Source organism: Oncorhynchus nerka, linkage group LG11, assembly GCF_034236695.1.
Source record: "Oncorhynchus nerka isolate Pitt River linkage group LG11, Oner_Uvic_2.0, whole genome shotgun sequence".
Taxonomy (NCBI): Eukaryota; Metazoa; Chordata; class Actinopteri; order Salmoniformes; family Salmonidae; genus Oncorhynchus; species Oncorhynchus nerka.
The window spans coordinates 55056877-55082323 of record NC_088406.1 but is presented as its reverse complement, the minus strand read 5'-3'; the positions used below and the strand labels follow the sequence as shown (position 1 = coordinate 55082323).

General features: G+C 43.5%; 1 protein-coding gene across 1 annotated transcript; it reads left to right on the top strand.

Annotated features, from left to right (window-relative positions):
• Positions 1 to 21089: 21089 nt before the first annotated feature.
• On the top strand, positions 21090 to 23745 carry LOC115137171 (high mobility group protein B1-like). Its single transcript, XM_029673295.2, has 5 exons — positions 21090 to 21197; positions 22078 to 22240; positions 22408 to 22553; positions 22645 to 22819; positions 23194 to 23745. The coding sequence occupies exons 2-5, from the start codon at positions 22094 to 22096 to the stop codon at positions 23302 to 23304; spliced, it is 579 nt and encodes a 192-aa protein (XP_029529155.1). The 5' UTR covers positions 21090 to 21197; positions 22078 to 22093; the 3' UTR covers positions 23305 to 23745.
• The last annotated feature ends 1702 nt before the right edge of the window (positions 23746 to 25447 follow it).

Genomic DNA, 25447 nt, shown 5'->3' with positions numbered 1-25447 from the left:
GTATTCTGTAACTTATACGCTGGGAGTCGGAAAGCAAGCGCAAGTTTAATAATAACAGGACCATAGCCCACCATAACAAGCAGCATGTGGACATGAAACACAGTCAGTACTGCCTGGGGAACGGAACTAAGGAGGAGACAGATATAGGGGAGGTAATCAGTGTAGTGATGGAGTCCAGCTGTGCCTAATGATGAAGCGCAGGTGCGAGCGTGATGATGAATGCCAGGTGTAAGTGATGATGAATGCCAGGTGCCCGTAATGATGAATGCTAGGACCGGTGGTTAGTAAATCCTGCGACGTGGAACACTGGAGGGGAGGAGCGGGAGTAGACGTGACAAAGAGGCCGGACAAGTGAATACGAGCATCAATGGCCGAGCATCAATAATACATTGATTATGTGGGGCAGACTGGGGTTGTGGGGCAGACTGAAGTTGTGGGGCAGACCGGAGTTGCTTTTCCAAATATTATTTTGATAGATTTCAAAATCTGATACAAACAAATTTGTCTGCTATAGTCAAAGCAGCTAACTTCAAACCAAAGCCAACCTCCTGATGAGGTTCCTAGGTGTCACTACAGTATTTTAAAGCCTCCTTTATTTTTGCTCTTGCAAATATGTCTGCATCTTCAGAAGTTTACATTTTATCCATGCCAGACTTTTCCAAATGTCAGTCGTGAAGCTGATAACAGCGATGCCCATAGCGCCGGAAGAAATGGCAGCAGTTTTACGGGCGCCCAACCAATTGTGCTATTATGTGTTTTTCGCGTTATTTGTAACTTATTTTGTACATAATGTTTCTGCAACCGTATCTTACGGCAAAAAAGAGCTTCTGTATATTAGGACAGCGATCACTCACCTCGGAATATATGAAGATTTTTTCTTCAACAAGCAAGACGCAGAAGACATTCTCCAAACACCCGACAGGGCTGACATCCCTGTTATTTGCAAGAGGAAGCGACGCAGGTAGAGAGGACAAAGAGCCGGATGCCTGGTCAGGACCCGGAAAAGGCGAGTGGGAAAGTTGCCGTTACCGTCAATACTACTCGCCAACGTGCAATCATTGCACAAGAAACTAGACGAGGTACGATCACTAATTTCCTACCAACGGGACATCAAAAACTGTAATATCCAATGTTTCACGGAATCGTGGCTGAATGACAACATGGATATTCAGCTAGCGGGATATATGCTGCAACGGCAAGATAGAACTGCACACTCCTGTAAGACGAGGGGGGTTGGTCTGTACACATTTGTAAACAACAGCTAGTGCACGAAATCTAAGGAGTCTCTAGATTCTTGCTCGCCTGAAGTAGAGTATATTGTGATAAATTGCCATGGATTACAGGCAGCATTCGCACTGAGCTAAAGGGTAGAGCTGCCACTTTCAAGGTGCGGGTCTCTAACCCGGAAGCTTACAAGAAACCCTGATATACCCTGCGACGAACCATCAAACAGTCAAAGTGTCAATACAGGGCTAAGATTGAATCATACTTCACCAGCTCCGACGCTCGTCTTATGTGGCAGGGCTTGCAAACTATTACAGACTACAAAGGGAAGCACAGCCGCGAGCTGCACGGGCCAACCAGACGGGCCTACCAGACAACACACACAGGCCTACCAGACGAGCTAAATCACTTCTATGCTTGCTTCGAGCCAATCAACACTGAGGCATGCATGAGAGCATCAGCTGTTCCGGGCGACTGTGTGATCACGCACTCCGTAGCCGACGTGAGTAAGATCTTAAAACAGGTCAACATTCACAAGGCCGCGGGGCCAGACGGATTACCAGGACGTGTGCTCCGGGCATGTGCTGACCAACTGGCAGATGTCTTCACTGATATTTTCAACATGTCCCTGATTGAGTCTGTAATACCAACATGTTTCAAGCAGACCACCATAGTCCCTGTGCCCAAGAACACAAAAGCAACCTGCCTAAATGACTACAGACCCGTAGCACTCACGTCCGTAGCCATGAAGTTCTTTGAAAGGTTGGTAATGGCTCACAACAACACCGTTATTCCAGAAACCCTAGACACACTCCAATTTGCTTTCCGCCCAAACAGATCCACAGATGATGCAATCTCTATTGCACTCCTCACTGCCCTTTCCCACCTGGACAAAGGGAATACTTATGTGAGAATGCTATTCATTGACTACAGCTCAGCGTTCAACACCATAGTACCCTCAAAGCTCATCACTAAGCTAAGGATCCTGGGACTAAACACCTCTGGACTTCCTGACGGGCCGCACCCAGGTGGTGAGGGCAGGTAGCAACACATCTGCCACGCTGATCCTCAACACTGGAGCTCCCCAGGGGTGCGTGCTCAGTCCCCTCCTGTACTCCCTGTTCACCATACGACTGCATGGCCAGGCATGACTCCAACACCATCATTAAGTTTGCAGACAACACAGCAGTGGTAAGCCTGATGACCGACAACGACGAGACAGCCTAGAGGGAGGAAGTTAGAGACCTGGCCGAGTGGTGCCAGAATAACAACCTATCCCTCAACGTAACCAAGACTAAGGAGATGATTGTGGACTACATGAAAAGGAGGACTGTAGTGGAGCAGGTTGAGAGCTTCAAGTTTCTTGGTGTCCACATCAACCACAAACTAGAATGGTCCAAACACACCAAGACAGTCGTGAAGAGGGCACGACAAGCCTATTCCCCCTCAGGAAACTAAAAAGATTTGGCATGGGTCCTGAGATCGTCAAAAGGTTCTACAGCTGCAACATCGAGAGCATCCTGACTGGTTGGATCACTGCCTGGTACGGCAATTGCTCGGCTTCTGACCGCAAGGCACTACAGAGGGTAGTGCGTACGGCCAGTACATCACTGGGGCTAAGCTGCCTTCCATCCAGGACCTCTACACCAAGCGGTGTCAGAGGAAGGACCTAAAAATTGTCAACGACCCCAGCCACCCAAGTCATAGACTGTTCTCTCTACTACCTCAGGGCAAGCGGTACCAGAGTGCCAAGTCTAGGACAAAAAGGCTTCTCAACAGTTTTTACCCCCAAGCCATAAGACTCCTGAACAGGTAATCATATGGCTACCCGGACTATTTGCATTGTGTGCCTCCCCCCAACCCCTCTTTTCACGCTGCTGCTACTCTCTGTTAATCATATATGCATAGTTTAACTATACATTCATGTACATACTACTTCAATTTGGCAGACCAACCAGTGCTCCTGCACATTAGCTAACCGGGCTATCTGCATTGTGTCCCACCCACCACTCGCCAACCCCTCTTTTACACTACTGCTACTCTCTGTTCACCATATATGCATAGTCACTTTAACCATATCTACATGTACATATTACCTCAATCAGCCTGACTAACCAGTGTCTGTATGTAGCCTCGCTACTTTTATAGCCTTGCTACTGTATACAGCCTGTCTTTTTTACTGTTGTTTTTATTTCTTCACCTACCTATTGTTCACCTAATACATTTTTTGCACTATTGGTTAGAGCCTGTAAGTAAGAATTTCACTGTAAGGTCTACACCTGTTGAATTCGGCGCACATGACAAATAAACTTGATTTGATTTGATTTGAAGTAGCTCGTGGATGTGCGATTCAACAATACTTTGTAACTTCGGTAGGGCAAAATCTGAAAAGTAGTGCCTACTTGGTTGTGTGTATCGGGGCTCGAGGTGCTCGACCAGTCGGCGTAAACCAACATCATCCATGACAGAGAACGGTTGATTGTCAAGGGGAGTTAATTCCATTATCTTGGCGTTAATAGATTTCACCTTTGAGTTGTCTCGCTGAAATGTTCTTACTCTTTCAAGTGACTGCTAGACTTGAACTTGTTTAGTTGTTGGAAGTGTGCGCTTAGTAATTTTATGCTTTTGTTCAAAGTAGTCACTGAACATCTGGGGGTGATGCGCTTTCAAATGAGTAATTAGGTTTGTGGTATTGAAAGATTTTACTTTCTCCCCACCTCGGGAAATAATAGCAGCACAAATATTGCATAATGCCTTTTTGTTATCTTCCTTTGAAAGTTCAAAATAGATCTTCACCGCAGACATTGTGGGCTAGGTGAGGAATGCTGTGTTGCACATGTAGCTCTGTATTTTTCGTGGCGTCATTACATCACCCACCTACGTTATATGGGTATGCACTTCAGCTTTGACACTGGTTTTCGACATCGGCGTTAAACTAGACATCGGGTCGATGTTGGCATTTTTGTCTAATATCGTCTGATTCCGATATGCTCACCGATATATTGTGCATCCCTAACAGATAGCTCATCCCTGTATTGGTCATATGGGTATGGTATAGCTTGTACAGACCACTCGCATGTTATGGCTTGAATCACCATTTGCTAACACTCCTCTTCTGCAGTAGCACATGAAATAACTGTCCACATTTCATCTGAGACTGGGCAACTCTTTCTGATAAGGCTTACATGTATGGTCTCGTCCTGCTCATATATCTGGTTTGGTCCTGAGCTGTCAAAAGCTCTGGACAATGTGTCTGCCACTAACAATTCTTTCCCTGGCCTGTACACAAGTTAGGTCATATTTCTGAAGTTTTAAAAACAGTCTCTGTACCCTTGGTGGTGTGTATGTTAGACCCTTCTTTGCAATAGTTTTGTCCCACACTGTTGTACCATAGATTAACACATGGAATTTCTCACGTAGTCCTGAGGCATGGCTCCAGGGCTCAGGTCCTCAGGGAGGGGAGGGGGAGGGAGAGGGGAGAGAGCGAATTAGAGGGAGCATACTTAAGTTCACACAGGACATCGAATAAGACAGGAGAAATACTCCAGATATAACAGACTGACCCTAGCCCCCCGACACAAACTACTGCAGCATAAATACTGGAGGCTGAGACAGGAGGGGTCGGGAGACACTGTGGCCCCATCTGACGATACCCCCGGACAGGGCCAACCAGGCAGGATATAACCCTATCCATTTTGCCAAAGCACAGCCCACACAACACTAGAGGGATATCTTCAACCACCAACTTACTACCCTGACACAAGGTCGAGTATAGACCACGAAGAACTCCCCACGGCACAAACCTGAGGGGGGTGCCAACCCGGACAGGTAGATCACGCATCAGTAAGCCAGTGACTCGGCCCCCGTAATAGGGTTAAAGGCAGAGAATCCCAGTGGAGAGAGGGGACCCGGAAAGGCAGAGACATTGCCTTTCAGTTCACCTTCACACCCCTGTGCCAGACTATACTCAATAATAGGACCTACTGAAGAGATGAGTCTTCAATAAAGACTTAAAGGTCGAGACTGAGTCTGCATCTCTAACATGGATAGGCAGACCGTTCCATAAAAATGGAGCTCTGTAGAAGAAAGCCCTGCCTCCAGCTGTTTGCTTAGAAATTCTAGGGACAATAAGGAGACCTGCGTCTTGTGACCGTAGCGTACGTGTAGGTATGCACGGCAGGACCAAATCGGAGGGATAGGTATGAGCAAGCCCATGTAATGCTTTGTAGGTTATCAGTAAAACCTTGAAATCAGGCCTAGCCTTAACAGGAACCCAGTGTAGAGAGGCTAGCACATTATTTGGTTCTAGTCAAAATTCTAGCAGCTGTGTTTAGCACTAACCGCAGTTTATTTAGTGCTTTATCTGAGTAGCCGGAGCATTGCAGTAGTCTAATCTCGAAGTGACAAAAGCATGGATTTCTGCATCATTTTTGGACATAAAGTTTCAGATTTTTGCAATGTTACGTAGATGGAAAAAAGCTGTCCATGAAATAGTCTTGATATGTTCGTGAAAAGAGAGATCAGGGTCCAGAGGAACGCAGAGGTCCTTCACAGTTTTATTTGAGACGACTGTACAATCATCAAGATTAAGTGTCAGATCCAACAGAAGATCTCTTTGTTTCTTGGGACCTAGAACTAGCATCTCTGTTTTGTCCGAGTTTAAAAGCTAAACATTTGCCGCCATCCACATCCTTATGTCTGAAACACAGGCTTCCAGGGAGGGCAATTTTGGGGCTTCACCATGTTTCATCGAAATGTACAGCTGTGTATTGTCCGCATAGCAGTGAAAGTTAACATTATGTTTCCGAATGACATCACCAAGAGGTAAAATATATAGTGAAAACAATAGTGGTCCTAAAACGGAAACATGAGGAACACCGAAATGCATAGTTGATTTGTCAGGGGACAAACCATCCACAGAGACAAACTGATATCTTTCCGACAGATAAGATCTAAACCAGACCAGAACTTGTCCGTGTAGACCAATTTGGGTTTCCAATCTCTCCAAAACAATGTGGTGATTGATGGTGTCAAAAGCAGCACTAAGGTCTAGGAGCACGAGGACAGATGCAGAGCCTTCGTCTGATGCCATTAAAAGGTCATTTACCACCTTAACAAGTGCAGTCTCAGTGCTATGATGGGGTCTAAAACCAGACTGAAGTGTTTTATATACACTGTTTGTCTTCAGAAAGGCAGTGAGTTGCTGCTTTTCAAAAAATGTTGAGAGGAATGGGAGATTCGATATAGGCTGATTTAGTTTTTTATATTTTCTGGGTCAAGGTTTGGCTTTTTCAAGAGAGGCTTTATTTCTGCCACTTTTAGTGAGTTTGGTACACATCCGGTGGATAGAGAGCCGTTTATTATGTTCAACATAGGAGGGCCAAGCACAGGAAGCAGCTCTTTCAATAGTTTAGTTGGAATAGGGTCCAGTATGCAGCTTGAAGGTTTAGAGGCCATTACTATTTTCATCAATGTGCCAAGATATATTATTAAAAAACTTGAGTCTCTCCCTTGATCCTAGGTCCTGGCAGTGTTGTGCAGACTCAGGACAACTGAGCTTTGGAGAATACACAGATTCAAAGAGGAGTCCATAATTTGCTTTCTAATGATCTTGATCTTTTCATCAAAGAAGTTCATGAATTTATCACTGCTGAAGTGAAAGCCATCCTCTCTTGGGGAATGCTACTTTTTTAGTTAGCTTTGCGACAGTAAATTTGTGATTGTTCTTATTTTCCTCAATTAAGTTGGGTAAATAGGATGATCGAGCAGCAGTGAGGGCTCTTCGATACTGCACGGTACTGTCTTTCCAAGCTAGTCGGAAGACTTACAGTTTGGTGTTGTGCCATTTCCGTCCCAATTTTCTGGGAGCTTGCTTCAGGGATCGGGTATTTTATGTATACCAGGGAGCTAGTTTCTTATGACAAATGTTTTTTGTTTTTAGGGGTGCGACTGCATCTAGGGTATTACGCAAGGCTACATTTAGTTCCTAAGTTAGGTGGTTAGCCGATTTTAGTACTCTGACGTCTTTGGGTAGGTGGAGGGAGTCTTTTAAGGGCATCTAGGAATCTTTGGGTTGTCCGAGAATTTATAGCACGGCTTTTGATGATCCTTGGTTTGGGTCTAAGTAGATTATTTGTTGTGATTGCAAACATAATAAAATGGTGGTCTGATAGTCCAGGATTATGAGGAAAAACATTCAGATCTACAATATTTATTCCACGGGACAAAACTGGGTCCAGTGAGTTGGTCCGGAGACATGTTGGACAAAACCCACTGAGTCGATAATGGCTCCGAAAGCCTTTTGGAGTGGGTCTGTGGACTTTTCCATGTGAATATTAGTCACCAAAAATTTGAATATTTTCTGCCATGACTACAAAGTCAGGGAACTCAGTGAGGAATGCTGTATATGGCCCATGAGGGATAGATTTCATGACTAGAAGCTCAAAAGACGAAAACGCAGTAATTTTTAAATGTTTTAATTTGCTTTCGTAAATGTTAGCAACCTTTGCGGGATGTGCGGGGGATATGGTCAATAGCGTAACCAGGAGGAGAGGACTCATTTAACACATTCAATTCATCAGGCTTCAGCCATGTCTTAGTCAGGCCAATCACATCAAGATTATGATCAGTGATTAGTTCATTGACTATAACTGCCTTGGAAGTGAGGGATCTAACATTAACTAGCCTTATTTTGAGATGTGAGATATCATAATCACTTTCAATAACTAGCCTTATTTTGAGATGTGAGATATCATAATCACTTTCAATAATGACAGGAATGGAGGAGGTCTTTATTCCAGTGAGATTGCTAAGGAGAACACCGCCATGTTTAGTTTTGCCCAACCTAGATCGAGGCACAGACACAGTCTCAATGGGGATAGCTGAGCTGACTACATTGACTGTGCTATTGGCCGACTCCACTAAGCTGACAGGCTGGATAACAGCCTGCTGCCTGGCCTGCACCCTATCTCATTGTGGAGCTAGAGTAGTTAGAGCCCTGTCTATGTTAATAGATAAGATGAGAGCACCCCTCCAGCTAGGATGGAGTCCGTCACTACTCAGCAAGCCAGGCCTGGTCCTGTTTGTGGGTGAGTCCCAGAAAGAGGGACAATTATCTACAAATTCTATCTTTTGGGATGGGAAGAAAACAGTTTTCAACCAGCGATTGAGTTGTGAGACTCTCATCACTCCCCCTAACTGGGAGGGGGCCAGAGACAATTCCTCGATGCCGACACATCTTTCTACCAGATTTACACTCTGAAGCTATATTGCGTTTGGTGACCTCTGACTGTTTCATCCTAACATCGTTGGTACTGATGTGGATAACAATATCCCACTCTAGAGGCATATGCCATCTAGTGGGTGCCATCTAGTGCCACATTTCTGCAACAACACTTCACCTAAACCTGCTTTAGAGGCATATCCTGTGTCTTTGGTTTTGCACCGAACCTCAGTACTGGAGCATGCATGATTAATGCCTTCAGCTGCTCCAACTCTTTCTGTTCCAACACCACTCTGTAGTTTTACACAGTACACTTCTCATCTGACTCGTTTGAGTTGCCAAATTAGGTACATATTTGCCCACATAGTTAACCATGTCTAAGAATCTAAACTAGAAATAGATTAACAGAATCATAGATCACTACGTAATTATGCCATTAACTTAAATCGTAATAAAGAATTATTTTATTGATTATAAAAATTACTCTACAAAGGTATGGAATACAGTTATTGTCTTACTTGGTACATCTATCTCATCACGCCCATCTAGTGTGGAGGTTGATGAGAGAACAATAACAAAACCAGCTCATATTGACAATCATTTAGCAGATTTATTTACAATGAAAATGTATTTACTGAGCGATAATGTAAACACCCATTCTTCCAAACAAGCCATTGTCCAGATTTTAGTGAAGCATTTGATTTAGTGGATCATTAAATCATTGACAAAATGATTGTATTATGGGTTTAAGGAGGCAGCATTGAATTGGGTGCAGTCATATCTAACTGACAGAAAACAGTAAACCTATAATCGATGGGTTGTTTTCTTCCCCTCATGCTTTAAACTGTGGAATACCGCAGGGCAGCTACCTTGGGCCATTTCTTTACTATAGACCTTTCTTATGTAACTCAAGCTACTATATTTGCAGAGGATACTACAAGTTATACAGCAAGACAATTGTTTCAACAGGTACAGCAAACTCTGGGAAATATCAGGGAGTGGGTTTACCAAAGCAAACTAGTTTTGAACACCAAGAAAACCAAGGTTAAGTTGGTCTGTTCCTCCAGGAAAAGGCCAACACAGCATACAATTATGGGGGAGTACAAATTGAGGAAGTGGCAGAAACCAAACTACTAGGAGTGCAGCCAGACAACTGCTTATCATGGTCATCTCAAATAAGTCATTTATGTAAAAATATATAGATATAATTAACTGCATGCATGATCAGAAGGATAGCTAAATATTTACCAGGAAATAGACAAAAGAACAGAGCAATAAAGAAATTGAACAATTTATCTGAGCAAACCAGAAACCTTTCAATATATAAATTCAAACAGTACTTTAGAACCATTTAAATATAATACATTGGAAGGTTGTACAGGACTGTGGTAGTTGAAGGAATCTACTATTTTAGACTGTTAGAGTATTTATTTGGTCAATATGTCAATATGTGTGTTATAAGTGAACATGTGACCATATTAGAAACTGTATGTTTAAGGACTCTTGGAAGATTAGCCCAAATGAAGATTTTATCAAATAAAATCAGTTTAGTGCTCAGTGGTCTAAGGCACTGCATCTCAGTGCTAGAGGCATCACTACAGACCCTGGTTTGATCCCGGGCTGTATCACAACTGGCCGTGATCTGAGTCCCATAGGCCAGAGCACAATTTGCCCAGCGTCATCTGGGTTAGGGGAGGTTTTGGCCGGGGTAGGCCGTAATTGTAAAATAAGAAATTGTTCTTAACTGACTTGCCTAGTTAAATCAAATTAAATAAAAGTGTACACTTTTGTGCCTGGCACACTCAAATATCTGTTGGACTGTCCTATGAAAGACTTCTGTTGCTGAAGTGAGAATAAACAGGAGTACCTACCAAAAGGAGTATTGAAAGTACAAAGCCTTGTACTCTCCTTGTCGAGACTGGACTGCCAAAACCCTGAGGAGGCGTCTCCCTTTGAGAAGTATTTAGCTCTTAATATGTTCTCAAATATCTCCCCTCTGGTAGGCAGCTGAAAGTGTTCCTTTTTACATACTTGTTGAGCTCTTTTGGATCCCATACACAGTCCGAGCAAGCCATCTTTCTTGTCAACTACTACTAGTGAGTGGATCCATTCAGTAGGCTCTTCTACTTTGTCTAGGATATCTAAGGCCTCTAGCCTCTGTAACTCTGCTTTTAGCTGGTCTCTTAGTGATAATGGTACCTTTCTAGGTGCATGGATCACTGGTCTACAGTATTTGGCTGCTCTAACCTTGAGTTTTCCTATTCCCTGAAAAACATCAGCATATGCATCCTCAACATTAGTCTTTTCACCATTCACTGTATGAACCCGTTTCACTAGACCCAGTAAGTTACATGACATGTTTTTTCTCCCTTTACTATGTCAAACTGAACCTTGTGAGATTCATCATCTACCTCCAGCACCAATGTGCATGTGCCTGAAGTGGTAATTGCTTCACCACTGTAAGCTTTCAGTCTTCTCCTTTGTTTTGTGTTCACCACTGGTTTTACCTGTAACGGTAACAATTCAGTCTGTGCTCCAGTGTCAAGTTTGAACACAATGTCGGTCCATTACTCGTGTAGGTAGCAGTCCAGTCCTTGTCTGGTCCTGCAAGTGCGACTGTTCCCACAAAGAGGTCATCTAAAGACCCCTCACTGTACTCTGTTGTCACTGCTGTTGTCCTGGTCCTCATTGACACAGTGTACTGTATTTTGTTGTCTCCGCTGCCTGCATTTGAGTGCGAAGTGGTTCCACAGTTGTAACACTCATGCCACAGTTGTAACACTCTTTTCTATATACTGGGCACTGGCAAGGTCTGTACTCTCCTCCACAGCTGCCGCACGAGGGCTGGTTCCCTGAAGTGTGCTGCTGACTGCTGTCGGTGCTGTCCTTTGCAGTTAGCCATTTAGCTGTAGCTCTTCCTTTGCTAACATACTCCACTTTTCGTACGGTGTCACTACGAATACCTCTGTCCATTGACCGTATGCAACTCTGAGTCACCTGTCTAGCTTGACATCTGTATTGCTCTTTATAGTGTCAATTCATTTTCACCAATTAACTTGTCTCTCACCCCCATGACAATTCTATCTCGTATCAGCGGGTCTGCAATTTGACCGTAATTACGACTGACATTTCAGTGTCAAGTCCATAATAAATTACTCAGCAGTCTGTTTCATTTTGACATACAGTACGAGTCAAAAGTATGGACAAACCAACTCATTCAAGTGTTTTTCTTTATTTGTACTATTTTCTACATTGTGGAATAATAGGGAAGACATCAAAACTATGAAGTAACTGTCACGCCCTGATCTGTTTCACCTGTCCTTGTGATTGTCTCCACCCCCTCCAGGTGTAGCTGATTTCCCCCAGTGTATTTATCCCTGTGTTTCCTGTCTGCTGTTCCAGTTCGTATTGTATGTTTTTAGGCAAGTCAGTTATGAACAAATTCTTATTTACAATGACGGACTACTAAAAGGCCTCCTGCGTGGACGGGGGCCTGGGATAAAATAAAAACAAAAATACAATATAAATATAGGACAAAACACACATCACAACAAGAGAGACACAACACTACATAAAGAGAGACCTAAGACAACATAACAACAAAACATGACAACACAGCATGGAAGCAACACCACATGACAACATGGTAGCAACACAACATGGTAGCAGCACAAAAACATGGTACAAACATTATTGGGCATAGTCAACAGCACAAAGGACAAGAAGGTAGAGACAACATTACATCATACGAAGCAGCCCCAACTGTCAGTAAGAGTGTCCATGATTGAGTCTTTGAATGAAGAGATTGAGATAAAACTGTCAGTTTGAGTGTTTGTTGCAGCTCGTGCAAGTCGCTAGCTGCAGCGAACTGAAAAGAGGAGCGACCCAGGGATATATGTGCTTTGGGGACCTTTAACAGAATGTGACTGGCAGAACGGGTGTTGTATGTGGAGAATGAGGGCTGCAGTAGATATCTCAGATAGGGGGGGTGAGGCCTAAGAGGGTTTAATAAATAAGCATCAACCACTGGGTCTTGCGACGGGTATACAGAGATAACCAGTTTACAGAAGATTATAGAGTGCAGTGATGTGTCCTATGAGGAGCATTGGTGGCAAATCTGATGGCCGAATGGCAAAGAACATCTAGCCGCTCGAGAGTACCCTTTCCTGCCGATCTATAAATTATGTCTCCGTAATCTAGCATAGGTAGGATGGTCATCTGAATCAGGGTTAGTTTGGCAGCTTGGTGAAAGAGGAGCGATTACGATAGAGGAAACCAAGTCAACCAACCCTCCTGCTCCGTGGCTCGACGACTCATTGCGAGCTCACAGAACAGGGCTCCGGGCAGCCGAGCGGAAATGGAGGAAAACTCGCCTCCCTGCGGACCTGGCATCCTTTCACTCCCTCCTCTCTACATTTTCCTCTTCTGTCTCTGCTGCTAAAGCCACTTTCTACCACTCTAAAGTCCAAGCATCTGCCTCTAACCCTAGGAAGCTCTTTGCCACCTTCTCCTCCCTCCTGAATCCTCCTCCCCCTCCCCCCCCCCCTCCTCCCTCTCTGCAGATGACTTCGTCAACCATTTTGAAAAGAAGGTCGACGACATCCGATCCTCGTTTGCTAAGTCAAACGACACCGCTGGTTCTGCTCACACTGCCCTACCCTGTGCTCTGACCTCTTTCTCCCCCCTCTCTCCAGATGAAATCTCGCGTCTTGTGACGGCCGGCCGCCCAACAACCTGCCCGCTTGACCCTATTCCCTCCTCTCTTCTCCAGACCATTTCCGGAGACCTTCTCCCTTACCTCACCTCGCTCATCAACTCATCCCTGACCGCTGGCTACGTCCCTTCTGTCTTCAAGAGAGCGAGAGTTGCACCCCTTCTGAAAAAACCTACACTCGATCCCTCCGATGTCAACAACTACAGACCAGTATCCCTTCTTTCTTTTCTCTCCAAAACTCTTGAACGTGCCGTCCTTGGCCAGCTCTCCCGCTATCTCTCTCAGAATGACCTTCTTGATCCAAATCAGTCAGGTTTCAAGACTAGTCATTCAACTGAGACTGCTCTTCTCTGTATCACGGAGGCCCTCCGCACTGCTAAAGCTAACTCTCTCTCCTCTGCTCTCATCCTTCTAGACCTATCGGCTGCCTTCGATACTGTGAACCATCAGATCCTCCTCTCCACCCTCTCCGAGTTGGGCATCTCCGGCGCGGCCCACGCTTGGATTGCGTCCTACCTGACAGGTCGCTCCTACCAGGTGGCGTGGCGAGAATCTGTCTCCTCACCACGCGCTCTCACCACTGGCGTCCCCAGGGCTCTGTTCTAGGCCCTCTCCTATTCTCGCTATACACCAAGTCACTTGGCTCTGTCATAACCTCACATGGTCTCTCCTATCATTGCTATGCAGACGACACACAATTAATCTTCTCCTTTCCCCCTTCTGATGACCAGGTGGCGAATCGCATCTCTGCATGTCTGGCAGACATATCAGTGTGGATGACGGATCACCACCTCAAGCTGAACCTCGGCAAGACGGAGCTGCTCTTCCTCCCGGGGAAGGACTGCCCGTTCCATGATCTCGCCATCACGGTTGACAACTCCATTGTGTCCTCCTCCCAGAGCGCTAAGAACCTTGGCGTGATCCTGGACAACACCCTGTCGTTCTCAACTAACATCAAGGCGGTGGCCCGTTCTTGTAGGTTCATGCTCTACAACATCCGCAGAGTACGACCCTGCCTCACACAGGAAGCAGCGCAGGTCCTAATCCAGGCACTTGTCATCTCCCGTCTGGATTACTGCAACTCGCTGTTGGCTGGGCTCCCTGCCTGTGCCATTAAACCCTACAACTCATCCAGAACGCCGCAGCCCGTCTGGTGTTCAACCTTCCCAAGTTCTCTCACGTCACCCCGCTCCTCCGCTCTCTCCACTGGCTTCCAGTTGAAGCTCGCATCCGCTACAAGACCATGGTGCTTGCCTACGGAGCTGTGAGGGGAACGGCACCTCAGTACCTCCAGGCTCTGATCAGGCCCTACACCCAAACAAGGGCACTGCGTTCATCCACCTCTGGCCTGCTCGCCTCCCTACCACTGAGGAAGTACAGTTCCCACGCAGCCCAGTCAAAACTGTTTGCTGCTCTGGCCCCCCAATGGTGGAACAAACTCCCTCACGACGCCAGGACAGCGGAGTCAATCACCACCTTCCGGAGACACCTGAAACCCCACCTCTTTCAGGAATACCTAGGATAGGATAAAGTAATCCTTCTCACCCCCCTTAAAAGATTTAGATGCACTATTGTAAAGTGGCTGTTCCACTGGATGTCTTAAGGTGAACGCACCAATTTGTAAGTCGCTCTGGATAAGAGCGTCTGCTAAATGACTTAAATGTAAATGTAAATGTAAGTCTAGATTTAACATTAGGCTGCAGCTTTGATATGTGCTGAGAGAAGGACAGTGCACTGTCTAGCCATACTCCCAAGTACTTGTATGAGGTGACTACCTCAAGCTCTAAACCCTCAGAGGTAGTAATAACACCTGTGGGAAGAGGGGCATTCTTCTCAAACCACATGACCTTTGTTTTGGAGGTGTTCAGAACAAGGTTAAGGGTAGAGAAAGCTTGTTGGACACTAAGAAAGCTTTGTTGTGGAGCATTTAACACAAAATCCTTGGAGGGGCCAGCTGAGTATAAGACTATCATCTGCATATAAATGGATGAGAGGGCTTCCTACTGCCTGAGCTATGTTGTTGATGTAAATTGAGAAGAGCGTGGGGCCTAGGATTGAGCCTTGGGGTACACCCTTGGTGACAGGAAGTGGCTGAGTGTAAGGGTTTTCCTGTGGTGAAGTAGAGGAGGACCAAAACGCAGCGTGGTTATATTGATTCATGTTTAATAAAAACAGATAAACATGAACACTACAAAACAATAAACGTGGGGGAAAAAAACAGCCCTATCTGGTGCAAAACACAGAGACAGGAACAATCACCCACAAACACACAGTGAAACCCAGGCTACCTAAGTATGATTCTCAATCAGAGACAACTAATGACACCTGCCTCTGATTGAGAACCATACTAGACCGAAAACATAGAAATACCCCAAAACATAGAAAAACAAACATAGACTGCCCACCCAACTCACACCCTGACCATACTAAAATAAATACAAAACAAAGGAAATAAAGGTCAGAACGTGACACTGAGACAGGAGATTTTCTGACTTTATACACTGCACTCTTTGAGGGAGGTAGTTAGCAAACCAGGCCAAAGACCCCTCAGAGACACCAATACTCCTTAGCCTGCCCACAAGTATGGAACGGTCTACCGTATCAAAAGCTTTGGCCAAGTCAATAAATATAGAAATAGCAGAATCAAGGGCAATGGTGACATCATTGAGGACCTTCAAGGTTGCCGTGACACATCCATAACCTGATCGGAAACCAGATTGCATACCCGAGAAAATACTATAGACATCAAGAAAGCCGGTCAGTTGATTATTGACATGTTTTTCCAACCCTTTTGATAAACAGGGCAAAATAGAAATAGGCCTATAACAGTTAGGATCAGCTTGATCCCCCCCAGAGAGGAGAGAGATTAAAAAGGTTGGAGATAGCCTTGGTGATTATAGGGAGCAGCAACCTTAAAGAAGAAAGGGTCTAAACCATCCAGATTGTTTAGACCCTGAGAACCACCCAGATGGTTCTTTGGGGTCAAGTTTAAGGAGTTCCTTTAGCACCTCGGACTCAGTGACTGCCTGCTGGGAGAAACTTTGTAGCGGGGCAGGGGAAAAAGAGGGAGAAGCATTGGGGATAGTCACATTAGAAGGGGTGGGAGATGAGGAAATGTTGGACGAGCAAAGAGGCAGGAAATAGGAATAGGAATCATGCCTTAATGAAGTGATGATTAAAGAGCTCAGTCGTGTGCTTCTTGTCAGTAACAACCACATCATCAACATTAAGGGACATGGGCAGCTCTGAGGAAGAGGGTTTATTCTCCAGGAAGGAGGATAGAATTATGGTCAGATTTGCCAAATGGAGGGCGAGGGAGAGCTTTGTATGCGTCTGTGTGTGGAGTATAGGTGGTCCAGAGTTCTTTTCCCTCTGGTTGCACATTTAATATGCTGATAGAAATTTGGTAAAACGGATTTAAGTTTCCCTGCATTAAAGTGCCCGGCTACTAGGAGCGCCGACTCTGGGTGAGCATTTTCTTGTTTGCTTATGGTGGAATACAGCTCATTCAATGCTGTCTTAGTGCCAGCCTCTGACTGTGGTGGTATGTAAACAGCTACAAAGAATATAGATTAAAACTCTCTCGGTAGGTAGTGTGGTCTACAGCTTATCATGAGATACTCTACCTCAGGCGAGCAATATCTTGAGACTTACTTAGATATCATGCACTAGCTGTTGTTTACAAAAATACATGGGCCGCCGACCCTGGTCTTACCAGACGCCGTTGTCCTGCCAGTACATCATATACATCATAACCAGCCAGCTGTATGTTGATGTTGTCATCATTCAGCCACGACTCTGTGAAGCATAAGATGTTACAGTTTTTAATGTCCCGTTGGTAGTTTAATCTTCCGCATAACTCTTCGATTTTATTGTCCAAAGATTGCACGTTTGCTAGCAGAATGGAGGGAAGTGGGGGTTTATTCGATCACCTACGAATTCTCAGAAGGCAGCCCGACCTTCGCCCCTTCTTTCTCCACCTCCTCTTCACACAGACCACGGGGATCAGGGCCTGTTCCCGAGGAAGCGGTGTATTCTTCGCGTCGGACTCATTAGAGTCGTGAAAGGAAAAAGAGGATTCTGCTAGTCTGTGGTGAGTAATCGCATTCCTGATGTCTAGAACTTATTTTTGGTCATAAGAGACGGTAGCGGCAACATTATGTTAAAAAAAAATACAAAAATAGGTTACAGACAATGCAAATAAACAAACAAAAAAACACAATAGGCTGTGGGCACATAAAAAGTCTGACATCCTCTCCGGCGACATTTTTCAACAACACAAAAAGATGCAACAATTCAAGTTTTTCTGTCAATGAAGTATGCTCTCAATGGGATTTTATAGGAGTGACGCCAAATCCAAGCTGGCTTCCCTTGAAGGCAAGAGAAGCCAGCAAGCATCTGGCCTCCCTTGACTACAAAAAGTATTAAAAATGATCTAATCAGTGTTGAGCTAAAGTGAGCGAGCTCAACTGTGAATGGTCCTGGCGCACCAAAAAAAAGTATCAATGGAAGCCAGCTTGGATTTGGCATCACTCCTATCAAATGTTTTCCTTGTTTTCCTCCAATGGCTAGCTATCCAGCTATCTAAAATTGTCCCTTTCCTACATTAGCCATGGATGTAGATAGGGATTTGGACTTTTGGATTTGGGGATTTTACTTAATTCTTTGTACTAGCCAATGATTATAAAGGTGATTCTGATCCAAAAATTAATGCATACATTGATCTGCCCCTTGGCCTGAGAGGATGGAAGTTCAATATGTAGCTTGATGTAGAAGGCTAATGTTAACTAGCTAACATTGCCCATGAATGGAAGTTGGGCTAGTGAGCAATCATTTTAGCCAGGTAGCCAAGGACAACAAAAATGTAATGTGTGTACTGTATGACAGAGTGATTCATCAGCATGAAAGAGAGGAGGATGACATTGGCGTTTCTCTACAAGGAGGGTGAGTCAACATGTTTTTCTACTTGCACAAACATGTATGCACACACACATGCACACACAGAAATCAGAACCATAGACAGACACATTATATTTAGCATACGTTGACTGGACTAAATTGTTTTTGGTGTATTTTAGTTGCCACTGTATTAGACTGAGCAGACATTATTTGATGATGTTGAAATGGTGCTGGAATAGTGAAGGCAGCTCCTGTTTTCTTTGCAACTTGTGGTAACTCTATATGGTTCTACATCAATAGTTGTTTAGTGGTCAAGAAATTGCAGGAACATTTGTGTTTCGGGACCATGCTGTATAGGTCATGTAACTGTTACTGCACATGCAATTTGCTTTCTGGACCTCACCAGACAGAGTTTGCTATGCGGTTTTGTGATAAAAACCAAGATGTGGTTGAATTTATTCTGCCACTGCGTCTTCTTATTGTCTCGGCCTTTACACATATGTATCACGGTCGCAAGGCATATGAATTAACAGGTTATAGAGACAATCACTTTAATAAATAATGATTTCATAAATATACAACAGGCCTACATAGGCCGCACTGTGATGGTTAATGAATGCATGGAATTCTTCGACATCTCCACTAAGAACTGTGGAAAGCAAGCGCCCGAAGCAGTTGGCGGCAGCCAGTAGGAGCCACAATGTATGGAACCAGCGAAAAGACCGCTGATCAAAGCTGACAAGCATCGTCCCATTGCCGTTCTCGTAGCAGCAGGATATTATGGTGGCAGCACGATCGCAGGGTGCAACATTTAAAAATATATAATAAGAGTCCCCCTGCAAAGAAAGGCTCACCTTTGGGAATATCGACACTGTCATCCTTGTCATTGTCATTCTGAACCAATGATGGCCATGGCAAAAGGTAGGGGCAGATATATATGTTCTATTGGAAAAATTACTCTTATCTGCTAGTGGTAGATTACTATTCAAGATACATTGAAATAGCAAAGACACCCATAACCACATCAGATGGTGTTATCAGTACATTTTTGGTTACAGATAACGCTGTTCTCCGTGAGCTCCTTTTCTGCTTTTGCAGAATATGACTTCATACGTGACCAGTAGCCCCTACCATGCACAGAGCAATGGTGAGGCAGAGAGAGCTGTGAAAACAGTCAAGGGACTGCTGAAAAACAACAAGGATCCATACAGGGCTCTGTTAGCTTACAGAATTACACTGCATCGTGGGCCGTCACTTGCCGAGCACCTGATGGGCAGGAGGCTGCACTCCCCATTGCCTGTCTCGCTGGCTCAGTTTAAATCTCAATGACCTAACAGGAAGGCCTTGGCTGAGAGGGACAAACGGCTGAAGCAAACACAAACTGGAGACTTTAATCAGAGACACCGTGCTACGGAGAGACCAAAGTTACAGAAGGTCAACGTGTGTGGATTACAAACTCAAAGACACCAGCAATAGTGCTGAGAAAAGCGGATGCCCCATGTTCCTATATGGTGGACACAGGCTCAGAGGAGGTACGGAGGAACAAAACACACCTCAGAGCTCTTCCAGATCTACCAGCCACACAGGCTGAGGAGGCCACAGACAAGACACAAAAAGAGGGGGAAGGAGAGAATGCTCACAGAGCCACAAGCTCGCCCAAAAGGCATTCTCACAGAGCCACAAGCTCGCCCAAAAGGCATTCTCACAGAGCCACAAGCTCGCCCAAAAGGCATTCTCACAGAGCCACAAGCTCGCCCAAAAAGCATTCTCAGAAAGTCACAAGCTCGCCCAAAAGGCATTCTCACAGAGCCACAAGCTCGCCCAAAAAGCATTCTCACAAATCCACAAGCTCGCCCAAAAAGCATTCTCACAGAGCCACAAGCTCGCCCAAAAGGCATTCTCACAGAGCCACAAGCTCGCCCAAAAAGCATTCTCAGAAAGTCACAAGCTCGCCCAAAAGGCATTCTCACAGAGCCACAAGCTCGCCCAAAAAGCATTCTCACAAATCCACAAACTCGGCCAAAAAGCATTCTCACAGAGCCACAAGCTCGCCCAAAAAGCATTCTCACAGAGCCACAAGCTCGCCCAAAAAGCATTCTCACAGAGCCACAAGCTCGCCAAAAAGGGATGTGAAGCCACCAGTGGCATGAATAGAATACATATTGTTGAGGACCATACCCTGCAAAAAGAGACTGTGTAATTGAATGCTTTCATGCTGTTTCAGAATGTGAAGTAGCATGTTAAGAGAATAATACTGGTTCCAAATTATATTTCAGTTATGCTTCAGTGGTTCTGAATGTTGAATTCTTCTTCATTGGAGAGGGGAAGATGTAGTAGGAAGGCCCTTATGGGTATTCGTACCTACGTATAACATGCACAGACTAGGCTAGTAAAAAATGCTGAAACTAGAACCTTGTTGTCGTTCCTCCTTATTTTAGATGAAGCTACACTCTAGTGCAGTACACCTGTTTTTCACAGCATTGCAACCACCTTTGAAAAAAATGTATGGATAAGTTGACATACTTTTATTTGTAATATTGTATTATTTATACCAGCATTTCTTTAGAAAATTTACACACATACTGATATGTTGAAGCTATTGTATTGGCTATATTTAACGAAGTATACTTTTAATCAAATACAAATATATGTAATTAGAATTACGCAATAGAGTCTGCAAAACATAATTTGGTCTATTGTGCTGACCAACTGGTTTTATACAGAGTGCTGGTGACTCCTAACTCCACCAACTCCATTCGCTGTATATTAATTACATATTGGATCAGAGAGAAAAAAATATCTGGCGTTTCGTGGGAAGTCGAGTTGGAAGATTGATGCACTTCAGATTAAATGAGTAGTTAATAGAGAGAAATTCAAAAGTATATCTGTTGTTTTAGGTGGTGCCTGAAAAGGGGTGGTTGTTCGCTGTCTTTGAGCTGTCGAAACGGTACTTCTAGACCGGAACCCTGGCCACCTGACTAAAGCCCCAACTAAGAAGATCCACATTTCAATTGTGGGCTTTTATTTTGAAGGATTTAATATTACCATACGAAAGTGACGGGATTGTTTGTACTTCTGGCGGAATATTAATCACCGTCCCATTGTTGTTTGTTGAGGCAGCTGGCTAGCTAACTTAGGGTATGTATTAACACCACAAATATTAGCTAAAATATTTAGCGAGTTATTGGAAATAAGAACATGGCAATTATTTATTTTAGTTGAAATGTGTGTATTATGCTGAGCATTCATAAAACATTAGCTTGTTAACTAGCTATGGAAATGGGGGGCTAACAAAGACAGCGAACAACCACCCTTTTTCAGGCACCACCTAAAACGATTTCAGTAACGTTAGTTGCTTTTACAAACTCATGGAAGCCAGACATCTATCGAGCTATATTTGAGTACATCTAGAGAGCTACCTAACGTTAGTTATTTTTGCTATAGCTAGCTGGCTAGCCGTGGCTAACAAGCAAGCTTGGCTGCTGCGCTGACGTTAGGTAACGTTAACAGAGAGCATCTCGATTTTCTTGGCTGTAAACGTACTTGTTTTGTCCCATGTGATACGAGTCAGATTTTCAGTCTCGATTGAGTTTTTAGCAACACTAACACGTAACAACACTAACACGTTAGCTATAACGGTTCGCTAGCACACTGCAAGGCTACGGTTCGTTACCTACGACACAACAATGGGATGGATCCATGATGGCTAGCTAGTAACTATATGTTGAGGGGGCTGGATTCGAAGAACTGCCTTTGTAGCTAGCGACAGCACATCAACCCTCTGCACAATCGCACCGTTAATTAGTTGCAAACAGTATAAAAATATGTTTTGCATTTAGTTAGCATTATTAGTGATTACAAATGTTTATTTGCAAGAAAGGTCGCGACGTGTACCTCCAACCCCCATGATTTGTTATGGGCAGCTAGGGAGGGACACTCATTTAATATGGCCAAAGCTCAGGGTGACAAATTTGGCTTTATGTTTTTGAAACTGTATCTACTGTATCTCTCCTACTAGACCTACACAAGTCACCATGGGGAAAGATCCTAGGAAACCGAGAGGCAAGATGTCGTCATATGCTTACTTCGTGCAGACCTGCAGGGCGGAGCATAAGAAGAAACACCCCGAAGCCAGTGTCAACTTCGCTGAGTTCTCCAAGAAATGCTCAGAGCGATGGAAGGTAGCATTACACAACAGTGAATTACTGTGACATGTTTCTGGTATATACTTAGAATGATTATGGCTATATTTCCACCATAGTATGTTTTGTTACACTTGAGTGACCTTGTGGACAGTCTAGCGGTGGCCATGTAGATATGTAATCTGAATTTATACCTCTATATCCAGCCCATGTCTCCTAAAGAAAAAGGCAAGTTTGAAGACATGGCGAAGCAAGACAAGGTCCGCTACGAGAGAGAAATGAAGAACTACATCCCACCCAATGGCCAGAAAAAGAAGAGGTTCAAGGATCCTAATGCCCCCAAGAGACCACCGTAGGTTTGCATGGCAGCTAGACTGGATAGCAATTATAGAGGTGAATTAAACTTCCCTTTGAATTGACATGCGTTTGTTTTTGTTTCTCAGGTCTGCGTTCTTCATCTTTTGTGCTGACTTCCGGGCCAAGATAAAGAATGAGCACCCAGGCCTGTCCATTGGAGACACTGCTAAGAAGCTGGGAGTGATGTGGAACAGCTCTGCAGCTGAGGAGAAGAAGCCGTACGAGAAGAAGGCCGCCACGCTGAAGGAGAAATACGACAAGGTGAGTAAGGGCTTTGTTAAAATTGAAGTTGATATACAAACGTCTGATTTCCTGATCACGATGCAGTGACAATTTATTTGAATAAGATGGTTGCAGATATAAGATGGGTGCAGACAATTCCACTGATATTAAATAAATAGGATGGGGGGGGAAAAGGGAATCTAATGCTTATCTAAACACATGTGACCATTCTCATGTCACAATGTAACGTTTTAAGCATTTTCTTGGACAATTGTTCTTTTGGATGGCAATATGAGAATTCCGTGTGGGAAAAATTGCTTTTTAATTTTCCCGCTGTAAAACGGTATGTCTGCAGATGTCTTGGATCCCAGAAAAGCATATTGGTCAGGCTCTAAATAATTGTTGTTACACAGGATATCGCCTCATACCGCACCAATGGTAGAGTGGATACGGCCTCCTCCGCAGCTGCTGACGACGAAGAAGAGGATGATGAGGAAGATGACGATGAGGATGATGACGAGTAGCCTCTCTGCTGTTGTAGCCTACATACTTGTTTTAATGCTATGTAACTCTATTGTACACACCTTACATCTCTGAACAGACCCAGATGCAACGAGAACACATTAGGATGTGTGTATATTTAATGTTCTTAAGATGGATGGTGTTATGCTCCCTTAAAGTTAACACTACATGTCTTGAATTTGATGTTCTGATATTTTTGTTGTTGTTCCTGCCCTTGCCTGTGACTGCTTTGGAGGATTATGAATCAATATGGAAGTAATAGGTGTGCAACTCTCAAATCAGATTTCTGGGTTGGTAGCTAGTGTATTTTTTATTTTTTCCTGTATTTGTTTGAAAGAATATTTTTTCATGTTTGTCACAAGGTCTTTTTATTGTTCTTTGAATACCACTCTAATTGCAGCTGACATTCAGGAATGTCTTAAATAAAGGTCTTTTTTAATAAATGTGTTTTTCTTTTTGGAAGATTTACCATGAACTAAGGCATTTGGTTGATTTCGATAAATATGTACATAGTGCCTTCAGAAAGTATTCATACCCTTTTGACTTATTCCACATTTTGTTGTCAAAGACTGAATTCAAAATGGATTAAATATTTTTTTTCATCCATCTACACAATACCCCATAATGACAAGGTGAAAACACGTTTAGATATTTTAGCTAATTAATTACATGAAATACATACATTTCTAATTTACTTAAGTATTATGTTCAGAGTCAGTAATTTCAGCTTTGCACACCTGGATAGTACAATATTTGTGAATTCTTTAAAAAATTATTCAAGCTCTGAAGTTGGTTGTCAACCACTGCCATACAGACATGTTCAAATGTGGCTATAGACTTTCAAGCTGATTAAAGTTTTAATGTTCAATCTTGTAATGAAAGAAACTCCTGTGTTTTAGGTTATTGTCTGGTGGAAAGCAGACAATCAGGTTTTCCTCTAGGATTTTGCCTCTGCTTAGCTCTATTCCATTTCTTTTTATCCTAAAACACACCCTAGTCCTTGCCAATAACAAGCATACCCACAACATAATGCAGCCACCACAATGCTTGAAAATATGAAGTGGTATTCGGTGATGTTTTGTTGGATTTGCCCCAAACAACGCTTTCTATTCAGGATATTAGACATGGGGTTTTAAATGCCTTATTGCTAGCAGTTTTGGAATACTTGTATTGTGTACTGGCTTCCTTCTTTTCACTCTGTCATTTAGGTTAGTATTGGGGATTAACTATGTTGTTCTGTCCTCAGTTTTCTATCACAGCCATTAAACTCTAACTGTTTTAAAGTCACCATTGGCATCATGGTGAAATTCCTGAGCGGTTTCCATTCTCTCCGGCAACTGAGTTAGGAAGGACACCTGTATTTTTGTTGTATTGATACACCATCCAAAGTATAATTAATTACTTCACCATGATCAAAGGGATATTCAATGTCTGTTGTTATTTACACATCTACCAATAAAACAGTTACAGTTAATGGCTGTGAAAGGAGGAAACTGAGGATGGAACAACACCATTGTAGTAACTCCATAATACTAACCTATTTGACAGAGTGAAAAGGAGGAAGCTTCTACATAAGGAAACCTTTGTGAGGCATTGGAAAACCTCCCTGATCTTTGTGGTTGAATCTGTGTTTGAAATTCCCTGCTCAACTGAGGGACTTTACAGATAATTGTATGTGGGATACAGAGATGAGGTAGTCATTCAAAAATCATGTTAAACACTATTATTGCACACAGAGTGAGTCCATGCAACTTATTGTGGGACTTGATAAGCACATTTCTACTCCTGAACTTTTTTAAGCTTGCCAAAAAAAGTGGTTGAATACTTGTTGACTCAAAGACATTTCAGCTTTTCATTTTGTATTCATTTGTAAACATTTCAAAAATCAAAATTCCACTTTGACATTATGGGGTATTGTGTGTAGGCCAATGACACATCTCAATTTAATCAGTTTTAATTTTAAGATAAACAACAAAATGTGGAAAAAGTCAAGGGGTATGAATACTCTGAAGGCAGTGTAGATTTCATATGACCGTTTCAATAATCTCAGATGATAACCTTTATTTAATCTAATTATAAGAACGCTCTAATACATGTTTAGTATTAACCATAAAAGGTTCTATTTGTGTGATCGAGTTTCACAAT